Below are 25,530 nucleotides of genomic sequence, written 5' to 3' on the forward strand. Positions count from 1 at the left end.
TTAATGTAACTCAAAAACCACTGGACGAATGGACACTAGATTTGGAGACAAGACACCTCTCAGGCCAATGAGTGACCATCACAAGAGAGAGAGAGAGAGAGAGAGAGAGAGAGAGGTGGAGATGCCCACCTTTCCTGAAGGTAGGCGCAAAAGCAAAGGAGGGAGCGGAGGTGGGAGATACCTCCAGCCGGAGGGGCTCCCTCCCTCTCTCCCTCTCTCTCTCTCTTGGTCCTAATGGCTGAAGAGAAAGTCAGGAGAGGAGGCGACTTTTGGTGCGCACACTGGGGTCTTCAGGCACACCTCTGGACCCGAAGCGGGCCAGGCGTGGTGGCTCCGCCCCTTGGCCCACCCGCGGATTGGAGAGAGGAGAGGAGGTGAGTGGAGCGCTGGGGGGGTCAAGAAAGGGAGCCGGTCATGGGGAAGGGATCGAACACGGAGAACGATTGAGCGCTGGTTCTGCTTGCGCACCCGGTGGCCGGGTGGAGCAGGAACGAGAGGGGCTATTTATTTATTTATTTATTTACTATGCTTATATACCGCAATTCTCAGCCTACTGGCGACTCATTGCGGTGTACAACATAGAAAAAAAAAGGTGCAGAATACAACATAAGTATAAAATAATCCACAGTACATGTTCAGTACAGTACATGTTCAATTCCATCAAGTACATAGTTATCACATCATCAAAACATCAAATTACTACAAGATCATTCCGAGTCGTCTCATCGTCAAATTCACAATCCGATACCATTTCCATTGTTCCATTCCTATGGTCAAGTTACCAGTCATTGCACTTCTATTCAAATGCCTTCTTAAACAACCAGGTCTTCAGCTTCCTGCGGAAGATCAATAGGGAGGGGGCTAACCTGATGTCTACGGGAAGGGTGTTCCACAGCCGAGGAGCCACCACCGAGAAGGCCCTATCTCTCGTCCCCGCCAGCCGTGCCTGTGACGCAGGCGGGATCGAGAGAAGGGCCTCCCCAGAAGATCTCAAAGTCCTGGTGGGCTCATAGGCCGAGAGGCGGTCAGTTAGGTATCTTGGGCCGGAACCGTTTAGGGCTTTATAGGCCAATGCCAGCACCTTGAATTGAGCCCGGTAGCAGATCGACAGCCAGTGGAGCTGGTACAGCAGGGGGGTTGTATGCTCCCTGCGCCCCGCTCCTGTTAGTATCATGGCTGCCGCGCGTTGGAACAGTTGGAGCTTCCGGGCCGTCTTCAAGGGCAACCCCACGTAGAGAGCGTTGCAATAGTCTAAACGGGATGTGACAAGAGTGTGGACTACCGTGGCCAAGTCAGACTTCCCAAGGTACAGGCGCAGCTGGCGCACGAGCCGAAGCTGTGCAAATGCTCCCCTGGTCACCACCGAGACCTGGGCTTCCAGGCTCAGCGATGAATCCAGCGTCACACCCAAGCTGCGAACCTGCGCCTTCAAGGGGAGTGCGACCCCGTCCAACACAGGCTGTAACCCTATGCCCTGTTCGGCCTTGCGACTGACCAGGAGTACCTCTGTCTTGTCTGGATTCAATTTCAATTTGTTCGCCCTCATTCAGACCGTCACAGCGGCCAAGCACTGGTTCAGGACCTGGACAGCCTCCTTAGTAGCGGGTGGAAAGGAGTGACAGAGTTGGACATCATCTGCGTACAGGTGACACCGTACCCCGAAACTCCGGATGATCTCCCCCAGTGGCTTCACGTAGATGTTAAACAGCATGGGAGACAGAATAGAACCCTGAGGAACCCCACACGACAAAGGTTGTGGGGTTGAACAGGAGTCACCCAGTAACACCTTCTGGGACCGACCCTCCAGGAATGACGGAAGCCAAGGGGCTAGGCGAGGCTCAAGGGCCCGGCCCCTTTGGGAAGAGGATCGCCCGGCAGCGAGGCAAGAAAGCCGAGGCTCCCCCCGGACTGCGAGGGCTGTTGTGAGCTGAGGGGGGGGGGGCGCTCCTCAAGTGGCGGTCGAGGGGCTTTTACAGAGGCACCTTTGCACCCCTGGCAAAACAAAAGTGTTCTGCAACCGCTTACTTCGCGTAATGGACGAGCCGCCCCTGATTATTATATGATGTATTAGGCCTGATTTACAAGAACTTTTCCTTTCACCTTTTCTCCAAACGTTTCAATGTCAGCGCTTGCAAAAACATCCTAAGCAGTTCTGTATCATAATCGTAATAAATACCTTATTATTCAAACTTCCGTATACGTATCGTGTTGGAAGGAGCTTCGTTATGAGGCACTCGTCACACATTCACAATATAAGATAGATTAAGTAAGTAAGTTGGGGAGGCTTACCGCTGACGGCCTTTTCATAGTTCTTGCCCAGGTTTATTAAATTCCGCAGCCCGGGATTGAACTGTTCCATAACATTCTGGGAAAGAAGAACAACAAACAGAGAGAGCGTTAAACTTCTACACGCAACTTCATGTGAAACAACCCGAAATGATCTACATAAACACCTGGCAAGATAAATCCAGATAAAGTGAAGTGGTGCGGCTTTTAGTATTTTAATACACAGGTATTGCATTGCATAATAGTCGCATCTCCTTTCCCATTTTCAGTATTTACTGTTCCTCACATAATAGTCGCACCTCCTTTTCAGACTCCAAAGTTCTGTATTCCACACATAATACTCACACTCTTTTTTCTGGGTCCTATTTTCACTATTTATGATTCCTCGCATAACAGTCACCTCCTTTTGAGGGTCCAATTTCTTGCCATTTAACAATTCCTCACATAATAGTCGCACCTCCTTTTCAGACTCCAAAGTTCTGTATTCCTCGCATAATACTCACTCCCTTTTTCTGGGTCCTATCTTCACTATTTATGATTCCTCGCATAATAGTCACACACCTCCTTTTGAGGGTCCATTTTTTTGCTATTTTAAAATTCCTGACACAATAGTCACACCTCCATTTCAGACTCCAAAGTGCTGTATTCCTCGCATAATACTCACACCCTTTTTTCAGGGTCTCATTTTCACTATTTATGATTCCTCGCATAATAGTCACATACCTCCTTTTGAGGGTCCAATTTTTGGTATTTTACAATTCCTGACATAATAGTCACACCCCCTGTTCAGGGTCCCATTTTCAGCATTCTTTACAAAATAGTCGCACCTCCCTTTCAGGGTCCAATTTTTGGTATTTTACAATTCCTCACATAATAGTCACACCTCCTTTTCGGACTCTAAATTTCTGTATTTTATGATTCCTCAAATGATAGTTGCACCTTCTTCTCAGGGTCCCATTTCCAGTATTTTAGTATTTCTCACATGATAGTTGCACCCTCTTTTCAGTATCCCATTTTCACTATTTTATTATTCCTCACATAATAGTCGCATCCCCTGCTCAGGGGCCCATTTAAAATATTTTAGCATCCTTTGCAAAATAGTCACACCTCCCTTTCAGGATCCAATTTTTGATATTTTATAATTCCTCACATAATAGTCACACCTCCTTTTCAGACTCCAAAGTTCTGTATTTTATGATTCCTCATATAATAGTTGCACCTTCTTTTCAGGGTCCCATTTTCAATATTTTATTATTCCTCACATAATAGTCGCACCCCCTGTTCAGGGTCCCATTTTGCATCCTTTGCAAAATAGTCGCACCTCCCTTTCAGGGTCCAATTTTTGGTATTTTACAATTCCTCACATGATAGTCACATCTCCTTTTCAGACTCCAAAGTTGTGTATTTTATGATTCCTCAAATAACAGTTGCACCTTCTTTCCAGGATCCCATTTTCACTATTTTATTATTCCTCACATAATAGTCGCACCCCCTGTTCAGGGTCCCATTTTGCATCCTTTGCAAAATAGTCACACCTCCCTTTCAGGGTCCAATTTTTGGTATTTTACAATTCCTCACATAATAGTCGCACCTCCTTTTCAGACTCTAAAGTTCTGTATTTTATGATTCCTCAAATAATAGTTGCACCTTCTTCTCAGGGTCCCATTTCCAGTATTTTAGTATTTCTCACATGATAGTTGCACCCTCTTTTCAGTATCCCATTTTCACTATTTTATTATTCCTCACATAATAGTCGCATCCCCTGCTCAGGGCCCCATTTTAAGCATTCTTTGCAAAACAGTTGCACCTCCCTTCCAGGGTCCAATTTTTGGTATTTTACAATTCCTCACATAATAGTTACATTAGTGTGTGACTCATGAGAACACAACCAGTCCGACTCATGAGAACACAACCAGTCCGCCCAGAGATCAGCAATGCATTAGCTTACATCCTGGATTGTATTTTTTACTTCCTGAAGCTTGCAATGGGCGCATTAGCCAAAGGATCCTACAAACGCTTTGCAAAGGAGTTTTATTTTTAAAATGAAATGACAAGTAACCGAACGTATTTATTGTATAATAATAGATGACACTATAGACCCAGCAAGGACGCGGGCCCTAAAAATACATCCTGCCTGCAGGATATATATATATATATATATATATATATATAGTATCCCATTACTCTTGCAACCAGACACACTCAGATGGACATCATTGATTGGCACAGCAGAAACAATACCATGACTGGCATTAATGGAGCGTGAAATATGGGGAGGAAAATCAGAAATGAACCTAATTTAATTATTCCACATCATTTAATGTGCATTTACAATGAAAAATGCTCCCAACTTCTGTAATCATATTAATTATAATATAATGTCGTTAATGCAACTTTACGTGCAAAATACTCAAAGTAGTGATTGTATTTTAATCTGTCGCATTTCATTATAGTTTGTCTTATATTGTTTTGATTGTTATTATTGATTATGTCTACCTCCTTTTTGTCCTAATGTGCCCGTGTGTTTTATACCTTCTCAGCCGCTTTGATATAAATTAAATGATAATAATAGTAATAATAGTAATAATAAGAGGTTGGGAAGCCCCATGCGCAGCCACATTTACATATTATTTCTTCTTGCTCCGAAGTGAATTTCGGGGTGAATCTTGGAATGGCCGCTTGGTGCAGCCGGGCTTGTGATCGAGGAAGGGTATTTCAAGAACGCGATGCAACCCGTATGAATAATATATACGGACGGGAATCCGATGAAGGGACTCTATTTTGGGCAAACAAGGACTCTGGGAGGAGGAAACATAAACAGGGAGGGGTTTCTGATGGTGCTTTCCCTGCATGAAGGCAGAAGGGGGGGGACTAGGTGGCCTTTGGGGGTCCCTTCCAAGGCAAGGATTCTATTATTATTATTATTATTATTATTATTGACATTATTATGAAGATTGGACTAGATGGCCCTTGGAGGTCCCTTCCAATGCTAGGGTTCTATTATTATTGTTGTTGTTGTTGTTGTTATTATTGTTAATATTGGGGTCAGACTAGATAACCTTTGAGGGGGGTCCCTTCCAATGCTAGGGTTCTATTATTATTATTATTGTTATTATTATTATTGTTATTATTATTAATATTGGGGTCAGACTAGATAACCTTTGAGGGGGGGGTCCCTTCCAATGCTAGGGTTCTATTATTATTATTGTTATTATTACTACTATTGTGATCATTATTAATATTGGGGTCAGACTAGATAACCTTTGGGGGTCCCTTCCAATGCTAGGATTCTATTATTATTATTATTACTATTGTTATCATTATTAATATTGGGGTCAGACTAGATAACCTTTGGGGGAGTCCCTTCCAATGCTAGGATTCTATTATTATTATTATTATTGTTATTATTGTTATTGTTATTATTATTATTAATATTGGGGTCAGACTAGATAACCTTTGGGGGAGTCCCTTCCAATGCTAGGATTCTATTATTATTATTATTATTGTTATTATTGTTATTATTATTATTATTAATATTGGGGTCAGACTAGATAACCTTTGGGGGAGTCCCTTCCAATGCTAGGATTCTATTATTATTATTATTATTGTTATTATTGTTATTATTATTATTATTAATATTGGGGTCAGACTAGATAACCTTTGGGGGAGTCCCTTCCAATGCTAGGATTCTATTATTATTATTATTATTATTGTTATTATTGTTATTGTTATTATTATTATTAATATTGGGGTCAGACTAGATAACCTTTGGGGGAGTCCCTTCCAATGCTAGGATTCTATTATTATTATTATTATTGTTATTATTGTTATTATTATTATTAATATTGGGGTCAGACTAGATAACCTTTGGGGAGTCCCTTCCAATGCTAGGATTCTATTATTATTATTATTATTGTTATTATTATTAATATTGGGGTCAGACTAGATAACCTTTGAGGGGGGTCCCTTCCAATGCTAGGGTTCTATTATTATTATTATTATTATTATTATTATTATTACTATTGATAGTATTAGGGTTGGACTAGGTGGCCTTCAGAGGTCCCTTCCAATGCTAGGATTCTATTATTCCTATTCCTATTACTATTATTATTAGTAGTATTGGGGTTGGACTAGATGGCCCTTGGAGGTTTCTTCCAATGCTAGGATTCTATTATTATTATTATTATTATTATTATTATTATTATTATCGATATTATTATGAAGGTTGGACTAGATGGCCCTTGGAGGTCTCTTCCAATGCTAGGATTCTGTTGCCGTTGTTGTTGTTAGCTTTGAATATGTTTTAACTGTGGATTTAGAATATTGTTATGTTTAATTCCGTGTCAATATTTGCATATTTGCATATTTGAACTGTGTGGGCAGACGTTTAATTGTAAGCCACTTTGGGTCTCCTTCGGGGAGATAAAGCGGGGTATAGATAAATGCAATAATAATAGTAATAATACAATAATACTTTCTAATAATAGATATATATCCACTTTGATATAATTAGGGTATAATAATAATACATTCCAATGGCCACAATGGATGCATACCCGCTTTGAGATAGCCGTGCATTCGGTGCCATTTTATTTACTTTTCCAAAGTAAGTGTTCATGTTGTGCTAACAACCGAGCGGGAAGTGCACAATGCGGGCAGCACAGAGCAACCGACAAGGAGTAAACACACAACGCTGCTGCCCTTCATGCCTCGTTGCACTCAAGGAAATGTTCTGCCAACTAAGAGTGTTTTCCTCTAGATTGCTGGCTGCCTGGAGACATATCATAATATTTATTATTATTATTATTATTATTATTATTATTATTATTATTATTATTATTACTATTATTATTATTATTTAATAATATTAATCCCTCCGGGCAGGCAGACCAGTGAGCACCACCCGGGCTAAGGATGTCTCCAGGGCAGCAAACTATTCAAAGGGAATTGTTGTTGTTGCTGTTATTATTATTATTATTTAATAATATTAATCCCTCCGGGCAGACAGACCAGTGAGCACCACCCGGGCTAAGGATGTCTCCAGGGCAGCAAACTATTCAAAGGGAATTGTTGTTATTATTATTATTATTATTATTTAATAATATTAATCCCTCCGGGCAGACAGACCAGTGAGCACCACCCGGGCTAAGGATGTCTCCAGGGCAGCAAACTATTCAAAGGGAATGTCTCCAGGGTAGCAAACTATTCAAAGGGAATTGTTGTTGTTGCTGTTATTATTATTATTATTTAATAATATTAATCCCTCCGGGCAGACAGACCAGTGAGCACCACCCGGGCTAAGGATGTCTCCAGGGCAGCAAACTATTCAAAGGGAATTGTTGTTGTTGCTGTTATTATTATTATTATTTAATAATATTAATCCCTCCGGGCAGGCAGACCAGTGAGCACCACCCGGGCTAAGGATGTCTCCAGGGCAGCAAACTATTCAAAGGGAATTGTTGTTGTTGCTGTTATTATTATTATTATTTAATAATATTAATCCCTCCGGGCAGACAGACCAGTGAGCACCACCCGGGCTAAGGATGTCTCCAGGGCAGCAAACTATTCAAAGGGAATTGTTGTTGTTGCTGTTATTATTATTATTATTTAATAATATTAATCCCTCCGGGCAGGCAGACCAGTGAGCACCACCCGGGCTAAGGATGTCTCCAGGGCAGCAAACTATTCAAAGGGAATTGTTGTTGTTGCTGTTATTATTATTATTATTTAATAATATTAATCCCTCCGGGCAGACAGACCAGTGAGCACCACCCGGGCTAAGGATGTCTCCAGGGCAGCAAACTATTCAAAGGGAATTGTTGTTATTATTATTATTATTATTATTTAATAATATTAATCCCTCCGGGCAGACAGACCAGTGAGCACCACCCGGGCTAAGGATGTCTCCAGGGCAGCAAACTATTCAAAGGGAATGTCTCCAGGGTAGCAAACTATTCAAAGGGAATTGTTGTTGTTGCTGTTATTATTATTATTATTTAATAATATTAATCCCTCCGGGCAGACAGACCAGTGAGCACCACCCGGGCTAAGGATGTCTCCAGGGTAGCAAACTATTCAAAGGGAATTGTTGTTGTTGTTGTTGTTATTATTATTATTATTATTTAATAATATTAATCCCTCCGGGCAGACAGACCAGTGAGCACCACCCGGGCTAAGGATGTCTCCAGGGCAGCAAACTATTCAAAGGGAATTGTTCTTACTATTATTATTATTATTATTATTATTATTAGATGCACAACAAGATGAGTCCACAGCAGACAAGATCGCTCTGCTGGTTTTTGAATTGGATCCCACGTCGGACACTTCCCAAGTGTCTAGGACTGTGTGATGTATCGGCGAATAATGCGTGCAAATCCAAGTAAGGTGGCCTTTAGCATGCAGATCCCAGGAAGGTGGCCTTCTGCAGCTGGCAGCTGGTAATCTTGTCAGCGCCAATTGTTTTTAAGTACAGGCCAAGGTCTTGAGGCACTGCACCCAGTGTGCCGATCACCACTGGGACCCCCTTGACCGGCTTGTGCCACAGTCTTTGCAGTTCGATCTTTAAATCCTCGTATCGTGTCAGCTTTTCCAGTTGCTTCTCTTCAATCCTGCTCTCACCCGGGATTGCAACATCGACAATCCATACTTTGTTTTTTAACACGATCGTGAGGTCAGGAGTCTTGTGCTCCAAAACCCTGTCTGTCTGAATCCGGAAGTCTCAGAGTAGCTTGACGTGTTCATTTTCTGTAACTTTTTCCGGCTTGTGATCCCACAAGTTCTTTGTCACAGGCAGATGGTGTTTGTGGCACAAGTTCCAGTGAATCACCTGAGCAAGGGTGTTGTGCCTCTGCTTGTAGTCTGTCCGCGCTCTTCTTGCAGCAGCTGAGGATGGGATCTATTGTTTCATCTGCTTCCTTGCAGAGTCCATATTATTATTATTATTATTATTATTATTATTATTATTATTATTTGAAACACAACAGGATGAGTCCACTGAATCACTTGAGCAAGGGTGTTGTGCCTCTGCTTGTAGTCTGTCCGCGCTCTTCTTGCAGCAGCTGAGGATGGGATCTATTGTTTCATCTGCTTCCTTGCAGAGTCCATATTATTATTATTATTATTATTATTATTATTATTATTATTATTTGAAACACAACAGGATGAGTCCACTGAATCACTTGAGCAAGGGTGTTGTGCCTCTGCTTGTAGTCTGTCCGCGCTCTTCTTGCAGCAGCTGAGGATGGGATCTATTGTTTCATCTACTTCCTTGCAGAGTCCATATTATTATTATTATTAATATTATTACTATTACTATTATTTGAAACACAACAAGATGAGTCCACTGAATCACTTGAGCAAGGGTGTTGTGCCTCTGCTTGTAGTCTGTCTGCGCGATCTTCTTGCAGCAGCTGAGGATGGGATCTCTTGTTTCATCTGCTTCCTTGCAGAGTCCATATTATTATTATTATTATTATTATTACTATTATTTGAAACACAACAAGATGAGTCCACTGAATCACTTGAGCAAGGGTGTTGTGCCTCTGCTTGTAGTCTGTCCGCGCTCTTCTTGCAGCAGCTGAGGATGGGATCTATTGTTTCATCTACTTCCTTGCAGAGTCCATATTATTATTATTATTAATATTATTACTATTACTATTATTTGAAACACAACAAGATGAGTCCACTGAATCACTTGAGCAAGGATGTTGTGCCTCTGCTTGTAGTCTGTCTGCGCGATCTTCTTGCAGCAGCTGAGGATGGGATCTCTTGTTTCATCTGCTTCCTTGAGGAGTCCATATTATTATTATTATTATTATTATTATTATTATTATTATTATTATTATTTGAAACACAACAAGATGAGTCCAGTGAATCACTTGAGCAAGGGTGTTGTGCCTCTGCTTGTAGTCTGTCCACGATCTTCTTGCAGCAGCTGAGGATGGGATCAACTGTTTCATCTACTTCCTTGCAGAGTCCATATTACTATTATTATTATTATTATTATTATTACTATTACTATTATTTGAAACACAACAAGATGAGTCCATTGAATCACTTGAGCAAGGGTATTGTGCCTCTGCTTGGAGTCTGTCCGCGATCTTCTTGCAGCAGCTGAGGATGCGATCTACTGTTTCATCAACTTCCTTGCAGAGTCCATATTATTATTATTGTTACTACTATTATTTGAAGCACAACAAGATGAGTCCACAGCAGACACTTTGCAGGCTGTTGTATTGGATCACACGTCGGACAGTTCCCAAGTGTCTCGGACTGTGTGATGTATCGGCAAACAATGCGCGCAGATCCCAATAAGGTTGCTTTCTGCAGCTGATTGTTTTCATTATTATTATTATTATTATTATTATTATTATTATTATTATGATTTTAGAAGCCGCCTGTCCTTTGTTCCCTTTGCCTTCTTTGCTGTGTGGAGACCTCCTTCGCCCGGGTGGCACTCCCTGGCCCGCTTTGACCTGCATTCACATAACTCTTATGTGTAATTGACTGTCGTTTAGGTAATTGGAGGCACATGAGGATCCTGATCTGAATCCATATGGTTGACACCTCATATTTCATTTTGCATACGGTGATCTTGTTATGGCCTGTGGCAAAGCAAAAGCACGCTAATCATATGCGGCGCATAATTATGCAGAACGTTCGCCCTCCGGCAAACGCATTGGCAGGATCTACAAGAAGAATGGAAAGCTTTTACACAGGTTTGTTGATAACGAAAAATAAGGTCAATATTGGGTTGTTGTAGGTTTTTCCGGGCTCTATGGCCATGTTCTCGAGGCATTCTCTCCTGACGTTTCGCCTGCATCTATGGCAAGCATCCTCAGAGGTAGTGAGGTCTGTTGGGACTAGGAAAGTGGGTTTATATATCTGTGGAATGACCAGGGTGGGACAAAGGACTCTTGTCTGTTGGAGCTAGGGGTGAATGTTTCAACTGACCACCTGGCAGTGCCTGGGGTAATCTTTTGTCAAGAGGTGATTAGATGCTGGACCACTCTCACAACCACCACTGTTTACATAAAACAGAAGAAGGTTGAATTTGAATTGTCGAAGGCTTTCATGGCCGGAATCACTGGGTTGTTGTAGTTTTTTCCGGGCTATATGGCCATGTTCTCGAGGCATTCTCTCCTGACGTTTCGCCTGCATCTATGGCAAGCATCCTCAGAGGGAGTGAGGTCTGTTGGAAGTAGGAAAAAAGGGTTTATATATCTATGGAATGATGTCCAGGGTGGGACAAAGGACTCTTGTCTGTTGGAGCTAGGTGGGAATGTTTTAACTGAGCACCTTGATTAGCATTTTATGGCCTGGCAGTGCCTGGGGGAATCTTTTGTTGAGAGGTGATTAGCTGTCCCAGTCAATATTATAAGATTACCTTCTGCATTTTGTATTTTCGAACTTCAGAGACGGACGATGCGAACAGGCGATCTGCTTTGGAGTGGGTGAGATCACTCGACACGACTGTAGAACAATCGAGTTCCTTGTGGAATGGCGGAACTCACTGCGCACTGAATCAGAAGTTGCACCTGAAAGCCCCCAAAGGCGCAGTCGGCCGAATGTTTTGCAAATGTGTCCTATGTGTTCGCCAGCTCTTGTTACATCAATGTTGAATGTGTGTTTGCAAGGTCCGTACAGGAATTTGGGCATGGACAGGTTCATGCTCTGCACCGCACTCACTCGCATGTTCGGATGGTTTTTCGCACCCAGGCACATGAGTCGGTTCTTGCCATGCGTAACGCAAACAGCGCACTGATTCAGCCAACGCTCCAGACAAAGTGGATGTTGGAGATCAACGCCGGGCATCCAAGCCAAAGGCATCCAAGCTGCGCAAGAAGCAATCGCCTTGAGATACCTCAGAAGCGCGGCTGAGAATTAGGAAAGCGCGGGGCGGCTTCGCAGCGGGGTATTATTATTATTATTATTATTATTATTATTAATATGACAATACTAGATACATAGTCACTTTAATTGTGTTTTAATTGTGCAAAAGCTCCTGTTAGCCGCCCCAGTTATTAACTTGGCTGCCTCTCGTTGGACTATTTGAAGCTTCCAAACAGTCTTCAAAGGCAGCCCCATGTAGAGTGCGTTGCAGTAGTCTATCCTAGGTGTAACGAGAGCGTGGACCACCGTGGCCAAGTCTGACTTCCAAAGGTACAGGCGCAGCTGGCGCACAAGTTTTAATTGTGCGAACGCCCCTGTTGTAGTACAGTGTGATAGCACTGAGTGTGAAACCTGAGTGTGATAGTAACATTACTACTACTGGTAGAAGGCCACCGCTGAAACCTGAGTGTGATAGTAACGTTACTACTACTGGTAGAAGGCCACCGCTGAAACCTGAGTGTGATAGTAATGTTACTACTACTGGTAGAAGGCCACCGCTGAAACCTGAGTGTAATAATAACGTTACTACTACTGGTAGAAGGCCACCGCTGAAACCTGAGTGTGATAGTAATGTTACTACTACTGGCAGAAGGCCACCGCTGAAACCTGAGTGTGATAGTAACGTTACTACTACTGGTAGAAGACCACCGCTGAAACCTGAGTGTGATAGTAACATTACTACTACTGGTAGAAGGCCACCGCTGAAACTTGAGTGTGATAGTAACGTTACTACTACTGGTAGAAGGCCATCGCTGAAACCTGAGTGCGATAGTAACATTACTACTACTGGTATAAGGCCACCGCTGAAACCTGAGGTTCCAGGCTCAGCGATGGATCCAAGATCACACCCAAGCTGTGAACCTGGGCCTTCAAGGGGAGTGTGACCCCTTCTGTCCAGCACAAGTTGTGACCCCATGCCCTGTCCGGCCTTGCAACTGACCAGGAGGACCTCTGTCTTGTCTGGACTCAACTTCAATGTGCTTGCCCTCATCCAGACCATCTCAGCGACCAGGCACCGGTTCTGGACTTGGACAGCCTCCTTAGTAGCGAGTAGGAAGGAGTGATAGTAGTAGTAGTAACAACAACAACATCAACCACAACAATGCCTCCAAGGCAGCCAACCATTCATAGGGAACAAAGGTCAGGCTACTTGTAGAAGAAGAAGAAGACGTTGTTGTTGTCTCCAGGCTGGAAACAATCAAAGGCCAGCGAGGGCCACCCGGGCTAAAGATATCTCCAGGGCAGAAAACAATGCAAAGGGAGCAAAGGCCAGGCGAAGGGAAAGCGAAAGGTTTCCTCCTGGCATCGAGTCTAGTCACGTCCGACTCTGGTGCTCATCTCTAAGCTGAAGAGCCGGCGTTGTCCATAGACGCCTCCCAAGGTCATGTGCACGACTGCATGGAGCGCCATCACCTTCCTATTGATCTACTCACATTTGCATGTTTTCAAACTGCAGGTTGGCAGAAGCTGGGGCTAACAGCAGGAGCTCACCTCACTCCCTGGATCTGAACCGCCGACCTTTTGGTCAGCAAGTTCAGCAGTTTGACCCACTGTGCCACCGGGGGAGGTCAGGCTATTTCAATAATAATAATAATAGTGTCTGAACTGCTAGGTTGGCAGAACCTGGGGCTAACAGCAGGAGCTCACCTCTCTCCCTGGATCTGAACCGCCGACCTTTTGGTCAGCAATTTCAGCAGTTTGACCCACTGTGCCACCAGGGGAGGTCAGGCTATTTCAATAATAATAATAATAATAGTGTCTGAACTGCTAGGTTGGCAGAAGCTGGGGCTAACAGCAGGAGCTCACCTCTCTCCCTGGATCTGAACCGCCGACCTTTTGGTCAGCAAGTTCAGCAGTTTGACCCACTGTGCCACCGAGGGAGGTCAGGCTATTTCAATAATAATAATAATAATAGTGTCTGAACTGCTAGGTTGGCAGAAGCTGGGGCTAACAGCAGGAGCTCACCTCACTCCCTGGATCTGAACCGCCGACCTTTTGGTCAGCAAGTTCAGCAGTTTGACCCACTGTGCCACCGGGGGAGGTCAGGCTATTTCAATAATAATAATAATAGTGTCTGAACTGCTAGGTTGGCAGAAGCTGGGGCTAACAGCAGGAGCTCACCTCTCTCCCTGGATCTGAACCGCCGACCTTTTGGTCAGCAATTTCAGCAGTTTGACCCACTGTGCCACCAGGGGAGGTCAGGCTATTTCAATAATAATAATAATAGTGTCTGAACTGCTAGGTTGGCAGAAGCTGGGGCTAACAGCAGGAGCTCACCTCTCTCCCTGGATCTGAACCGCCGACCTTTTGGTCAGCAAGTTCAGCAGTTTGACCCACTGTGCCACCGGGGGAGGTCAGGCTATTTCAATAATAATAATAATAATAATAGTGTCTGAACTGCTAGGTTGGCAGAAGCTGGGGCTAACAGCAGGAGCTCACCTCACTCCCTGGATCTGAACCGCCGACCTTTTGGTCAGCAAGTTCAGCAGTTTGACCCACTGTGCCACCGGGGGAGGTCAGGCTATTTCAATAATAATAATAATAGTGTCTGAACTGCTAGGTTGGCAGAAGCTGGGGCTAACAGCAGGAGCTCACCTCACTCCCTGGATCTGAACCGCCGACCTTTTGGTCAGCAAGTTCAGCAGTTTGACCCACTGTGCCACCGGGGGAGGTCAGGCTATTTCAATAATAATAATAATAGTGTCTGAACTGCTAGGTTGGCAGAAGCTGGTGCTAACAGCAGGAGCTCACCTCACTCCCTGGATCTGAACCGCCGACCTTTTGGTCAGCAAGTTCAGCAGTTTGACCCACTGTGCCACCGGGGGAGGTCAGGCTATTTCAATAATAATAATAATAATAATAGTGTCTGAACTGCTAGGTTGGCAGAAGCTGGGGCTAACAGCAGGAGCTCACCTCTCTCCCTGGATCTGAACCGCCGACCTTTTGGTCAGCAAGTTCAGCAGTTTGACCCACTGTGCCACCGGGGGAGGTCAGGCTATTTCAATAATAATAATAATAATAGTGTCTGAACTGCTAGGTTGGCAGAAGCTGGGGCTAACAGCAGGAGCTCACCTCACTCCCTGGATCTGAACCGCCGACCTTTTGGTCAGCAAGTTCAGCAGTTTGACCCACTGTGCCACCGGGGGAGGTCAGGCTATTTCAATAATAATAATAATAATAGTGTCTGAACTGCTAGGTTGGCAGAAGCTGGGGCTAACAGCAGGAGCTCACCTCACTCCCTGGATCTGAACCGCTGACCTTTCGGTCAGCACGTTCAGCAAATTCAGCAGTTAAACCCACTGCGCCACTGGGGGAGACCAGGCTACTTCAATAATAATAGTGTCTCCAAGGCAGTGAGCAATGCAAAGGGAACAAAGTCCAGGCTACTACTATAACAACAACAACAACAACAACACCAACAACAACAATTTCTTCCCTCTAAGGTAATTTCCCTGCCAGGCCCTAAACTTCATCCTTAGGGTCGTCCTAAATCTGAAATGACTTGAAGGCACACCACCACCACCACTACTACCAACAACAACAACACCCCTCATGAACTTGGATGCCACTCGAAGAGTCCTATGGCTGGGTTGTTGTACGTTTTTTCAGGCTGTATGGCCATGGTCTAGAGGCATTCTCTCCTGACGTTTCGCCTGCATCTATGGCAAGCATCCTCAGAGGTAGTGAGGTCTGTTGGGACTAGGAAAGTGGGTTTATATATCTGTGGAATGACCAGGGTGGGACAAAGGACTCTTGTCTGTTGGAGCTAGGTGGGAATGTTTCAACTGACCACCTGGCAGTGCCTGGGGTAATCTTTTGTCAAGAGGTGATTAGATGCTGGACCACTCTCACAACCACCACTGTTTACATAAAACAGAAGAAGGTTGAATTTGAATTGTCGAAGGCTTTCATGGCCGGAATCACTGGGTTGTTGTAGTTTTTTCCGGGCTATATGGCCATGTTCTCGAGGCATTCTCTCCTGACGTTTCGCCTGCATCTATGGCAAGCATCCTCAGAGGGAGTGAGGTCTGTTGGAAGTAGGAAAAAAGGGTTTATATATCTATGGAATGATGTCCAGGGTGGGACAAAGGACTCTTGTCTGTTGGAGCTAGGTGGGAATGTTTTAACTGAGCACCTTGATTAGCATTTTATGGCCTGGCAGTGCCTGGGGGAATCTTTTGTTGAGAGGTGATTAGCTGTCCCAGTCAATATTATAAGATTACCTTCTGCATTTTGTATTTTCGAACTTCAGAGACGGACGATGCGAACAGGCGATCTGCTTTGGAGTGGGTGAGATCACTCGACACGACTGTAGAACAATCGAGTTCCTTGTGGAATGGCGGAACTCACTGCGCACTGAATCAGAAGTTGCACCTGAAAGCCCCCAAAGGCGCAGTCGGCCGAATGTTTTGCAAATGTGTCCTATGTGTTCGCCAGCTCTTGTTACATCAATGTTGAATGTGTGTTTGCAAGGTCCGTACAGGAATTTGGGCATGGACAGGTTCATGCTCTGCACCGCACTCACTCGCATGTTCGGATGGTTTTTCGCACCCAGGCACATGAGTCGGTTCTTGCCATGCGTAACGCAAACAGCGCACTGATTCAGCCAACGCTCCAGACAAAGTGGATGTTGGAGATCAACGCCGGGCATCCAAGCCAAAGGCATCCAAGCTGCGCAAGAAGCAATCGCCTTGAGATACCTCAGAAGCGCGGCTGAGAATTAGGAAAGCGCGGGGCGGCTTCGCAGCGGGGTATTATTATTATTATTATTATTATTATTATTATTATTATTAATATGACAATACTAGATACATAGTCACTTTAATTGTGTTTTAATTGTGCAAAAGCTCCTGTTAGCCGCCCCAGTTATTAACTTGGCTGCCTCTCGTTGGACTATTTGAAGCTTCCAAACAGTCTTCAAAGGCAGCCCCATGTAGAGTGCGTTGCAGTAGTCTATCCTAGGTGTAACGAGAGCGTGGACCACCGTGGCCAAGTCTGACTTCCAAAGGTACAGGCGCAGCTGGCGCACAAGTTTTAATTGTGCGAACGCCCCTGTTGTAGTACAGTGTGATAGCACTGAGTGTGAAACCTGAGTGTGATAGTAACATTACTACTACTGGTAGAAGGCCACCGCTGAAACCTGAGTGTGATAGTAACGTTACTACTACTGGTAGAAGGCCACCGCTGAAACCTGAGTGTGATAGTAATGTTACTACTACTGGTAGAAGGCCACCGCTGAAACCTGAGTGTAATAATAACGTTACTACTACTGGTAGAAGGCCACCGCTGAAACCTGAGTGTGATAGTAATGTTACTACTACTGGCAGAAGGCCACCGCTGAAACCTGAGTGTGATAGTAACGTTACTACTACTGGTAGAAGGCCATCGCTGAAACCTGAGCGCGATAGTAACAATACTACTACTGGTAGAAGGCCACCGCTGAAACCTGAGTGTAATAATAACGTTACTACTACTGGTAGAAGGCCACCGCTGAAACCTGAGTGTGATAGTAACGTTACTACTACTGGTAGAAGGCCACCGCTGAAACCTGAGTGTGATAGTAATGTTACTACTACTGGTAGAAGGCCACCGCTGAAACCTGAGTGTAATAATAACGTTACTACTACTGGTAGAAGGCCACCGCTGAAACCTGAGTGTGATAGTAACGTTACTACTACTGGTAGAAGGCCACCGCTGAAACCTGAGTGTAATAATAACGTTACTACTACTGGTAGAAGGCCACCGCTGAAACCTGAGTGTGATAGTAACGTTACTACTACTGGTAGAAGGCCACCGCTGAAACCTGAGTGTGATAGTAACGTTACTACTACTGGTAGAAGACCACCGCTGAAACCTGAGTGTGATAGTAACATTACTACTACTGGTAGAAGGCCACCGCTGAAACTTGAGTGTGATAGTAACGTTACTACTACTGGTAGAAGGCCATCGCTGAAACCTGAGTGCGATAGTAACATTACTACTACTGGTATAAGGCCACCGCTGAAACCTGAGGTTCCAGGCTCAGCGATGGATCCAAGATCACACCCAAGCTGTGAACCTGGGCATTCAAGGGGAGCGTGACCCCTTCCGTCCAGCACAAGTTGTGACCCCATGCCCTGTCCGGCCTTGCAACTGACCAGGAGGACCTCTGTCTTGTCTGGACTCAACTTCAATGTGCTTGCCCTCATCCAGACCATCTCAGCGACCAGGCACCGGTTCAGGACCTGGACAGCCTCCTTAGTAGCGGGTGGGAAGGAGTGATAGTAGTAGTAGTAGTAGTAGTAGTAATAATAATCATCATCATCAACAACCACAACAATGCCTCCAAGGCAGCCAACCATTCATAGGGAACAAAGGTCAGGCTACTTGTAGAAGAGGAAGAAGACGTTGTTGTTGTCGTCTCCAGGCTGGAAACAATCAAAGGCCAGTGAGGGCCACCCGGGCCAAAGATATCTCCAGGGCAGAAAACAATGCAAAGGGAGCAAAGGCCAGGCTAAGGGAAAGCGAAAGGTTTCCTCCTGGCATCAAGTCTAGTCACGTCCGACTCTGGTGCTCATCTCTAAGCTGAAGAGCCGGCGTTGTCCATAGACGCCTCCCAAGGTCATGTGCACGACTGCATGGAGCGCCATCACCTTCCTATTGATCTACTCACGTTTGCATGTTTTCAAACTGCAGGCTGGCAGAAGCTGGGGCTAACAGCAGGAGCTCACCTCACTCCCTGGATCTGAACTGCCGACCTTTTGGTCAGCAAGTTCAGCAGTTTGACCCACTGTGCCACCGGGGGAGGTCAGGCTATTTCAATAATAATAATAATAATAGTGTCTGAACTGCTAGGTTGGCAGAAGCTGGGGCTAATAGCAGGAGCTCACCTCACTCCCTGGATCTGAACTGCCGACCTTTTGGTCAGCAAGTTCAGCAGTTTGACCCACTGTGCCACTGGGGGAGGTCAGGCTATTTCAATAATAATAATAATAATAGGGTCTGAACTGCTAGGTTGGCAGAAGCTGGGGCTAACAGCAGGAGCTCACCTCACTCCCTGGATCTGAACCGCCGACCTTTTGGTCAGCAAGTTCAGCAGTTTGACCCACTGTGCCACCGGGGGAGGTCAGGCTATTTCAATAATAATAATAATAGTGTCTGAACTGCTAGGTTGGCAGAAGCTGGGGCTAACAGCAGGAGCTCACCTCTCTCCCTGGATCTTAACCGCTGACCTTTCGGTCAGCACATTCAGCAAATTCAGCAGTTAAACCCACTGAGCCACTGGGGGAGGCCAGGCTACTTCAATAATAATAGTGTCTCCAAGGCAGCGAGCAATGCAAAGGGAACAAAGGCCAGGCTACAACAACAACAACAACAGCAACAACAACAATTTCTTACCTCCGAGGTAATTTCCCTGCCAGGCCCTAAACTTCATCCTTAGGGTCATCCTAAATCTGAAATGACTTGAAGGCACACCACACCACCACCAACAACAACAACAACAACACCCCTCATGAACTTGGATGCCACTCGAAGAGTCCTATGGCTGGGTTGTTGTAGGTTTTTCCAGGCTATATGGCCATGGTCTAGAGGCATTCTCTCCTGACGTTTCGCCTGCATCTATGGCAAGCATCCTCAGAGGTTGTGAGGTCTGTTGCAACTAGGAAAAAGGGTCTATATATCTGTGGAATGATGTCCAGGGTGGGACAAAGGACTCTTGTCTGCTGGAGCTAGGTGTGAATGTTTCAACTGACCACCTTGATTAGCATACAATGGCCTGACAGTGCCTGGAGCAATCTTTTGTTGAGAGGTGATTAGATGTCCTTGTTTGTTTCCTCTCTGTTGTTGTGCTGTTGCAATTTTAGAGGGTTTTTCAATACTGGTCCTACGCCCGATCCCATTGCCTCCAACCTGGTGGTAACTAAACTAAACCTCAATTGAACACCGTCTCCTAGCATTGCAAGCCAACAACAACTACAACAACAACAGCACCTGATCCGTGCCAAGTAGCTTGCAGAAATGCGACTTATCTTAGATTGCGCAGACAACAACGTTGCCAAGGGGCAAACTGGGCTTGCAAATGCCTTCACGTGCAGCGTAAACAGAACACGCACTTGCCTGCACAGCGGAGGGGAGGCGTGGAGCCCGTTTGCAAGGGTGGAAACCGAAACCCGGGCGGCTCTTTCCGTAATTAAGACAGAGCACTCCAAGCACAAGATTCTTCGGGGAAACAGCCGGGAATCTCCGGCCTGACAAGGTGGCCGAGCGGAAACGTCCGGCAACCGTAAGTCCAGTCATGTCCGACTCTGGTGCTCATCTCCATTTCGAAGCCAAAGAGCCGGTCTCAACACAACAACAGCAATAACAATAACAATACAATTCAAAGCAAATTAAAAACATAAGCAATAACAAAACATTACATCATTACGCAATAAAAACCAGGGCCAGTGATGGGTACAGGTTAGAAAGTGCTGCTGGAGCGGTACCTATTGATCTACTCGCATTTGCATGTTTTCGAACTGCTAGGGTGGCAGGAGCTGGGGCTGACAGCAGAAGCTCACCCCGCTCCCCGGAATCGAACCTGCGACCTTTCAGTCAACAAGTTAAGCACTTTAACCCACTGCGCCACTGAGGGCTCTATATACACACATACATATTATTATTATATATTTATAATATATTATTATTATATTTGTTCATAATCCACTTTATCTCTCCTGAAGGAGACTCAAAGCAGCTACATATCTATATTATCCAAAGGAGACTCAAACCTATTATTAGAATTTCATAAAATCATAGAATCCTAGAATCCCAGAAGATTCCCTCTACCTCTACCTCTACCTCTGAGGATGCTTGCCATAGATGCAGGCGAAACGTCAGGAGAAATGCCTCTAGAACATGGCTCTATAGCCCGAAAAAACCCACAAGAACCTAGTAATCCCAGAAGAGTTGGAAGAGACCTCCTGGGCCATCATCCAGTCCAACCCCATTCTGCCAAGAAGCAGTAATGTTGCATTCAAATCACCCCTGACAGATGGCCACCCAGCCTCTGCTTAAAAGCTTCCAAAGAAGGAGCCTCCACCACACTCCCTCCGGGGCAGAGAGTTCCACTGCTGAACGGCTCTCACAGTCAGGAAGTTCTTCCTCATGTTCAGATGGAATCTCCTTTCTTGTAGTTTGAAGCCATGGCTCCATTGCGTCCTAGTCTCCAGGGAAGCGGAAAGGAAGCTTGCTCCCTCCTCCTCCTCCCTGTGGCTTCCTCTCACATATCTATACATGGCTCTCATCATGTCTCCTCTCAGCCTTCTCTTCTTCAGGCTAAACATGCCCAGCTCCTTAAGCCGCTCCTCATAGGGCTTGTTCTCCAGACCCTTGATCATTTGAGTCGCCCTCCTCTGGACACATTCCAGCTTAGAGTCAAGATCTCTCTTGAATTGTGGTGCCCAGAATTGGACAGTCATCTTGTCCAATCCTACTTCCCCTACTTTCATGCTTCTCTAATTATTATTATTATTATTATTATTATTTTCCTGTCCTGTTTTCCCCAACCTTCAAACTTTCCTGCTTCTCTAGTTATTATTATTATTATTATTATTATTATTATTATTATTATTATTATTATCCTATCCTTCTTCCCCAACTTTCCTGCCTATTATTATTATTATTGTTATCAGTTATTATACATTTTCTGTATTTATTATTATTATTATTATTACTATTATTATTTTCCTGCCCTTCTTCCCCAATTTTCCTGCCTATTATTATTATTATTATTATTATTATCAATTATTATATATTTTCTGTATTTATTATTGTTGTTGTTGTTATTATTTTCCTGCCTTTCTTCCCCAACTTTCCTGCCTGTTATTATTATTATTATACTTTTTCTGTATTTATTATTATTATTATTATTATTATTATTATTTCCCTGCCCTTCTTCCCCAGCTTTCCTGCCTCTCTTCTTCTGATGATGATTATGATGCTGTTTCTGAGTGTGCTTGTTGTTGTGGTTGTGGTTGTCCCTTCCTGGTGACTTTCCTGCTTCTTCCTGGGGATGTGTGTGTTGTGTTACAATCTATCCTGATCCCCTTCCTCCTCCTCCTCCTCTTTGCTTCCTGCTTCTCCAGACCAACCTCCTCTCTTTCTCCTGGTCTCCCTGCTTGCTTCCTTCCTCCAACTTCCTTCCTTCCTTCCTTCCTCCCTCTCTTCTGATGATGATGATGATGTTTCTGAGTGTGGTTGTTGTTGTTTCCTGTGTCTGGTGTCCTTTCCCCGACTTAGAATCCTAGAATCCTAGAAGAGTTGGAAGAGACCTCCTGGGCCATCCTCCAGCCCAACCCCATTCTGCCAAGAAGCAGGAATATGGCATTCAAATCACCCCTGACAGATGGCCATCCAGCCTCCCTTCTGCTAACCCTTTGAGAAGCAAAACAACCACCACCACCTCCTCCCCCTCCTCCTCATAGAATCCTAGAATCAAAGAGTTGGAAAAGTTCAACCCCCTTCTGCCAAGAAGCAGGAATATTGCATTCAAATCACCCCCGACAGATGGCCACCCAGCCTCTGTTTCAAAGCCTCCAAAGAAGGAGCCTCCACCACACTCCCTCCGGGGCAGAGAGTTCCACTGCTGAACAGCTCTCACAGTCAGGAAGTTCATCCTAGAGTTGGAAGAGACCTCATGGGCCATCATCCAGTCCAACCCCATTCTGCCAAGAAGCAGGAATATTACATTCAAATCACCCCTGACAGATGGCCATCCAGCCTCCCTTCTGCTAACCCTTTGAGAAGCAAAACAACCACCACCACCACCTCCTCATAGAATCAAAGAGTTGGAACAGTTCAACCCCCTTCTGCCAAGAAGCAGGAATATTGCATTCAAATCACCCCCGACAGATGGCCACCCAGTCTCTGTTTCAAAGCTTCCAAAGAAGGAGCCTCCACCACACTCCCTCCGGGGAAGGCAGGGAGTTCCACTGCTGAACAGCTCTCACAGTCAGGAAGTTCTGAGATCCCAGAATCCTAGAGTTGGAAGAGACCTCCTGGGCCATCATCCAGTCCAACCCCATTCTGCCAAGAAGCAGGAATATTGCATTCAAAGCACCCCTGACAGATGGCCATCCAGCCTCTGTTTCAAAGCTTCCAAAGAAGGAAGGAGCCTCCACCACACTCCCTCCGGGGCAGAGAGTTCCACTGCTGAACGGCTCTCCTTACAGTCAGACTTCCCTGCTTCTTCTTCCTGGGGATGTGTGGTGGTGTTACAATGTATCCTGACCCCCTTCCTCCTCCTCCTCCTCCTCCTCCTCCTCCTCCTCCTCCTCTTTGCTTCCTGCTTCTCCCGGCCGACCTCCAAACTTTCTCTCTCCCTCCTGGTCTCCCTGCTTCCTTCCTCCAACTTCCTCCTTCCCTCTCCTTCTCTCCTTCCTTCCTTCCTTCCCTGACTCACTCACTTTGTAGGTGTTCTCGGTGAGCTTGTTGACTTCTTCGGCGTCGCGCGACATCGCTGCCTTCCTCTCCTCCCTTCTCTCCTTCCTTCTCTCTTTCTCTCCTCGAAGGAAGGAAGCCAGCCAGGGAGAGAGCTTCCTGCTCGGGCGGCTTCTCCCTGGGACTGCCCGGCAGCGGGGCGGGGCCAAGCCCGGACAAGGAGGGAGGACACACACAGGTGGGGCTTCCTGGGGCCCTTCCCCGCCACGCCCCACCGCCAGCAGACAGGTAGACAGACAGACAGACAGACAGAGAAAGAGAGAGATCCTTTCGGGGCCCTCTCACACCCTCAAGTTTACTGTCACAAGTTTATTGAGGTACAGGAACTTGATGGTTTCAAAGTTTCCTTTCTCTTAGAGGTACAGATCTTCCCCGCCCCACTGCCAGGAGGGAGATAGACAGACAGACAAACAGACAGAGAGAGAGGGTTCCTTTCGGGGCCCTCTCACACCCTCCGAGGTGACCGGAAGGAAAGGCACCTGGCCATGTCCGGGGACACATACACACACAACCCGGGAAATCCAGACAGGGTTCACACACCCTTCTTCTTCTTCTGCCAGCAAAAGGAAAGAAGACTTACCCCAACCCCTCCCCCCCCCCGGCAGGGCAGCAGTCCCAACTCGGAGTGAGCTCCCACCTGGCAGCTCCAGCTCCCCACATCCCCTAGGCAACATCGGGGATGTCAGGGGAACACTCCGCTCCTCCCTCTGGGGCACCAGGCAGGGGTTCACAAACCCTTCTTCTTCTTCTTCTGCCGGCAGTCCCACCCTGGGGGTGAGCACCCACCTGGCAGCTCCAGCTCCCCACATCCCCTAGGCAACGTCCTTGCTTTGGTCTTTCTTCAATACATAGCGTGACTCAACTCGGAAAGGAATGGTGACATAGACTTCAAAAAGGAACTGTCACAAGTTTATTGAGGTACAGAAGCTTGATGGTTTCAAAGTTTCCTTTCTCTTAGAGGTACAGATCTTCCCCACCCCACCACCAGGAAGGAGATAGACAGAGAGAGAGAGAGAGTTTCCTTTTGGGGCCCTCTCACACCCCGGGAGGAAAAAAGGTGACCAGAAGGAAAGGCACCTGGCCGTGTCCAGGGACACACACACAACCCGGGAAATCCAGACAGGGTCCACACACCCTTCTTCTTCTTCTGCCAGCAGGAAGAAAGAAGACTTCCCCCCACCCCAACCCCCACCTGCAGGGCAGCAGTCCCAACTCAGGGTGAGCTCCCGCCTGGCAGCTCCAGCTCCCCACATCTCCTGGACAACGTCCTGGCAGGCGGCCAGTTCTCTCACACCACGAGCCCCCTTGAAGTTTCTCAAGTCGCTCCTCACACGGAAAAAAAAAGCTACCAACTTATTATTATTATTATTATTATTATTAATTATTTATTAATTTATTTATATTCTTTATTATTATTTTATTTCTATTATTTTGTTTTTATTAATTTTAATCTATTATTATTATTATTAATTATTCTATTCTTTTATTTTATTTTATTTTATTTTATTTTTTTCAGGCGGAAAAAAGGTGACCGGAAGAACAGTCACCTGGCCATTTCGGGGGACACACAACACCCAGGAACTCCACTCCTCACTCCAGAGACCCTTTCCCTTTCCCAAGTCGCTCCTGACACAAAAAGAAAAAAGCTACCAACTTCTTCTTATTTTATTATTTCTATTTTAGTTCTATTTATTATTATTATTATTATTATTATTATTATTATTATTATTATTTTATCTTTTATTCATTTTATATTATTATTATTATTATTATTATTATATTCTTTTATTCTGACCAGGAGGAAACCATGAAAATGAACAAAATCTGGCTATCAATATTAAAAAAAACCTCTAAAATTACAACAGCAAAACAACAGAGAGTAAATGACCAGGC

General features: G+C 45.1%; 1 protein-coding gene across 1 annotated transcript in view; it reads right to left on the reverse strand.

The window, feature by feature from the left end:
• The window catches only part of LOC132781578 (BAR/IMD domain-containing adapter protein 2-like 1), a 79,447-nt gene extending 55,695 nt beyond the window's left edge, over window positions 1-23,752 (reverse strand). Inside the window, 2 exon segments of the mRNA XM_067461969.1 lie at window positions 2,290-2,365; window positions 23,604-23,752. Of these exon segments, the coding sequence (XP_067318070.1) occupies window positions 2,290-2,365; window positions 23,604-23,654 (127 nt within the window). The 5' untranslated portion in view covers window positions 23,655-23,752.
• Between the last annotated feature and the right edge of the window lie 1,778 nt (window positions 23,753-25,530).

The sequence above is a fragment of the Anolis sagrei genome, chromosome Y (assembly GCF_037176765.1).
Source record: "Anolis sagrei isolate rAnoSag1 chromosome Y, rAnoSag1.mat, whole genome shotgun sequence".
Lineage (NCBI taxonomy): Eukaryota > Metazoa > Chordata > Lepidosauria > Squamata > Dactyloidae > Anolis > Anolis sagrei.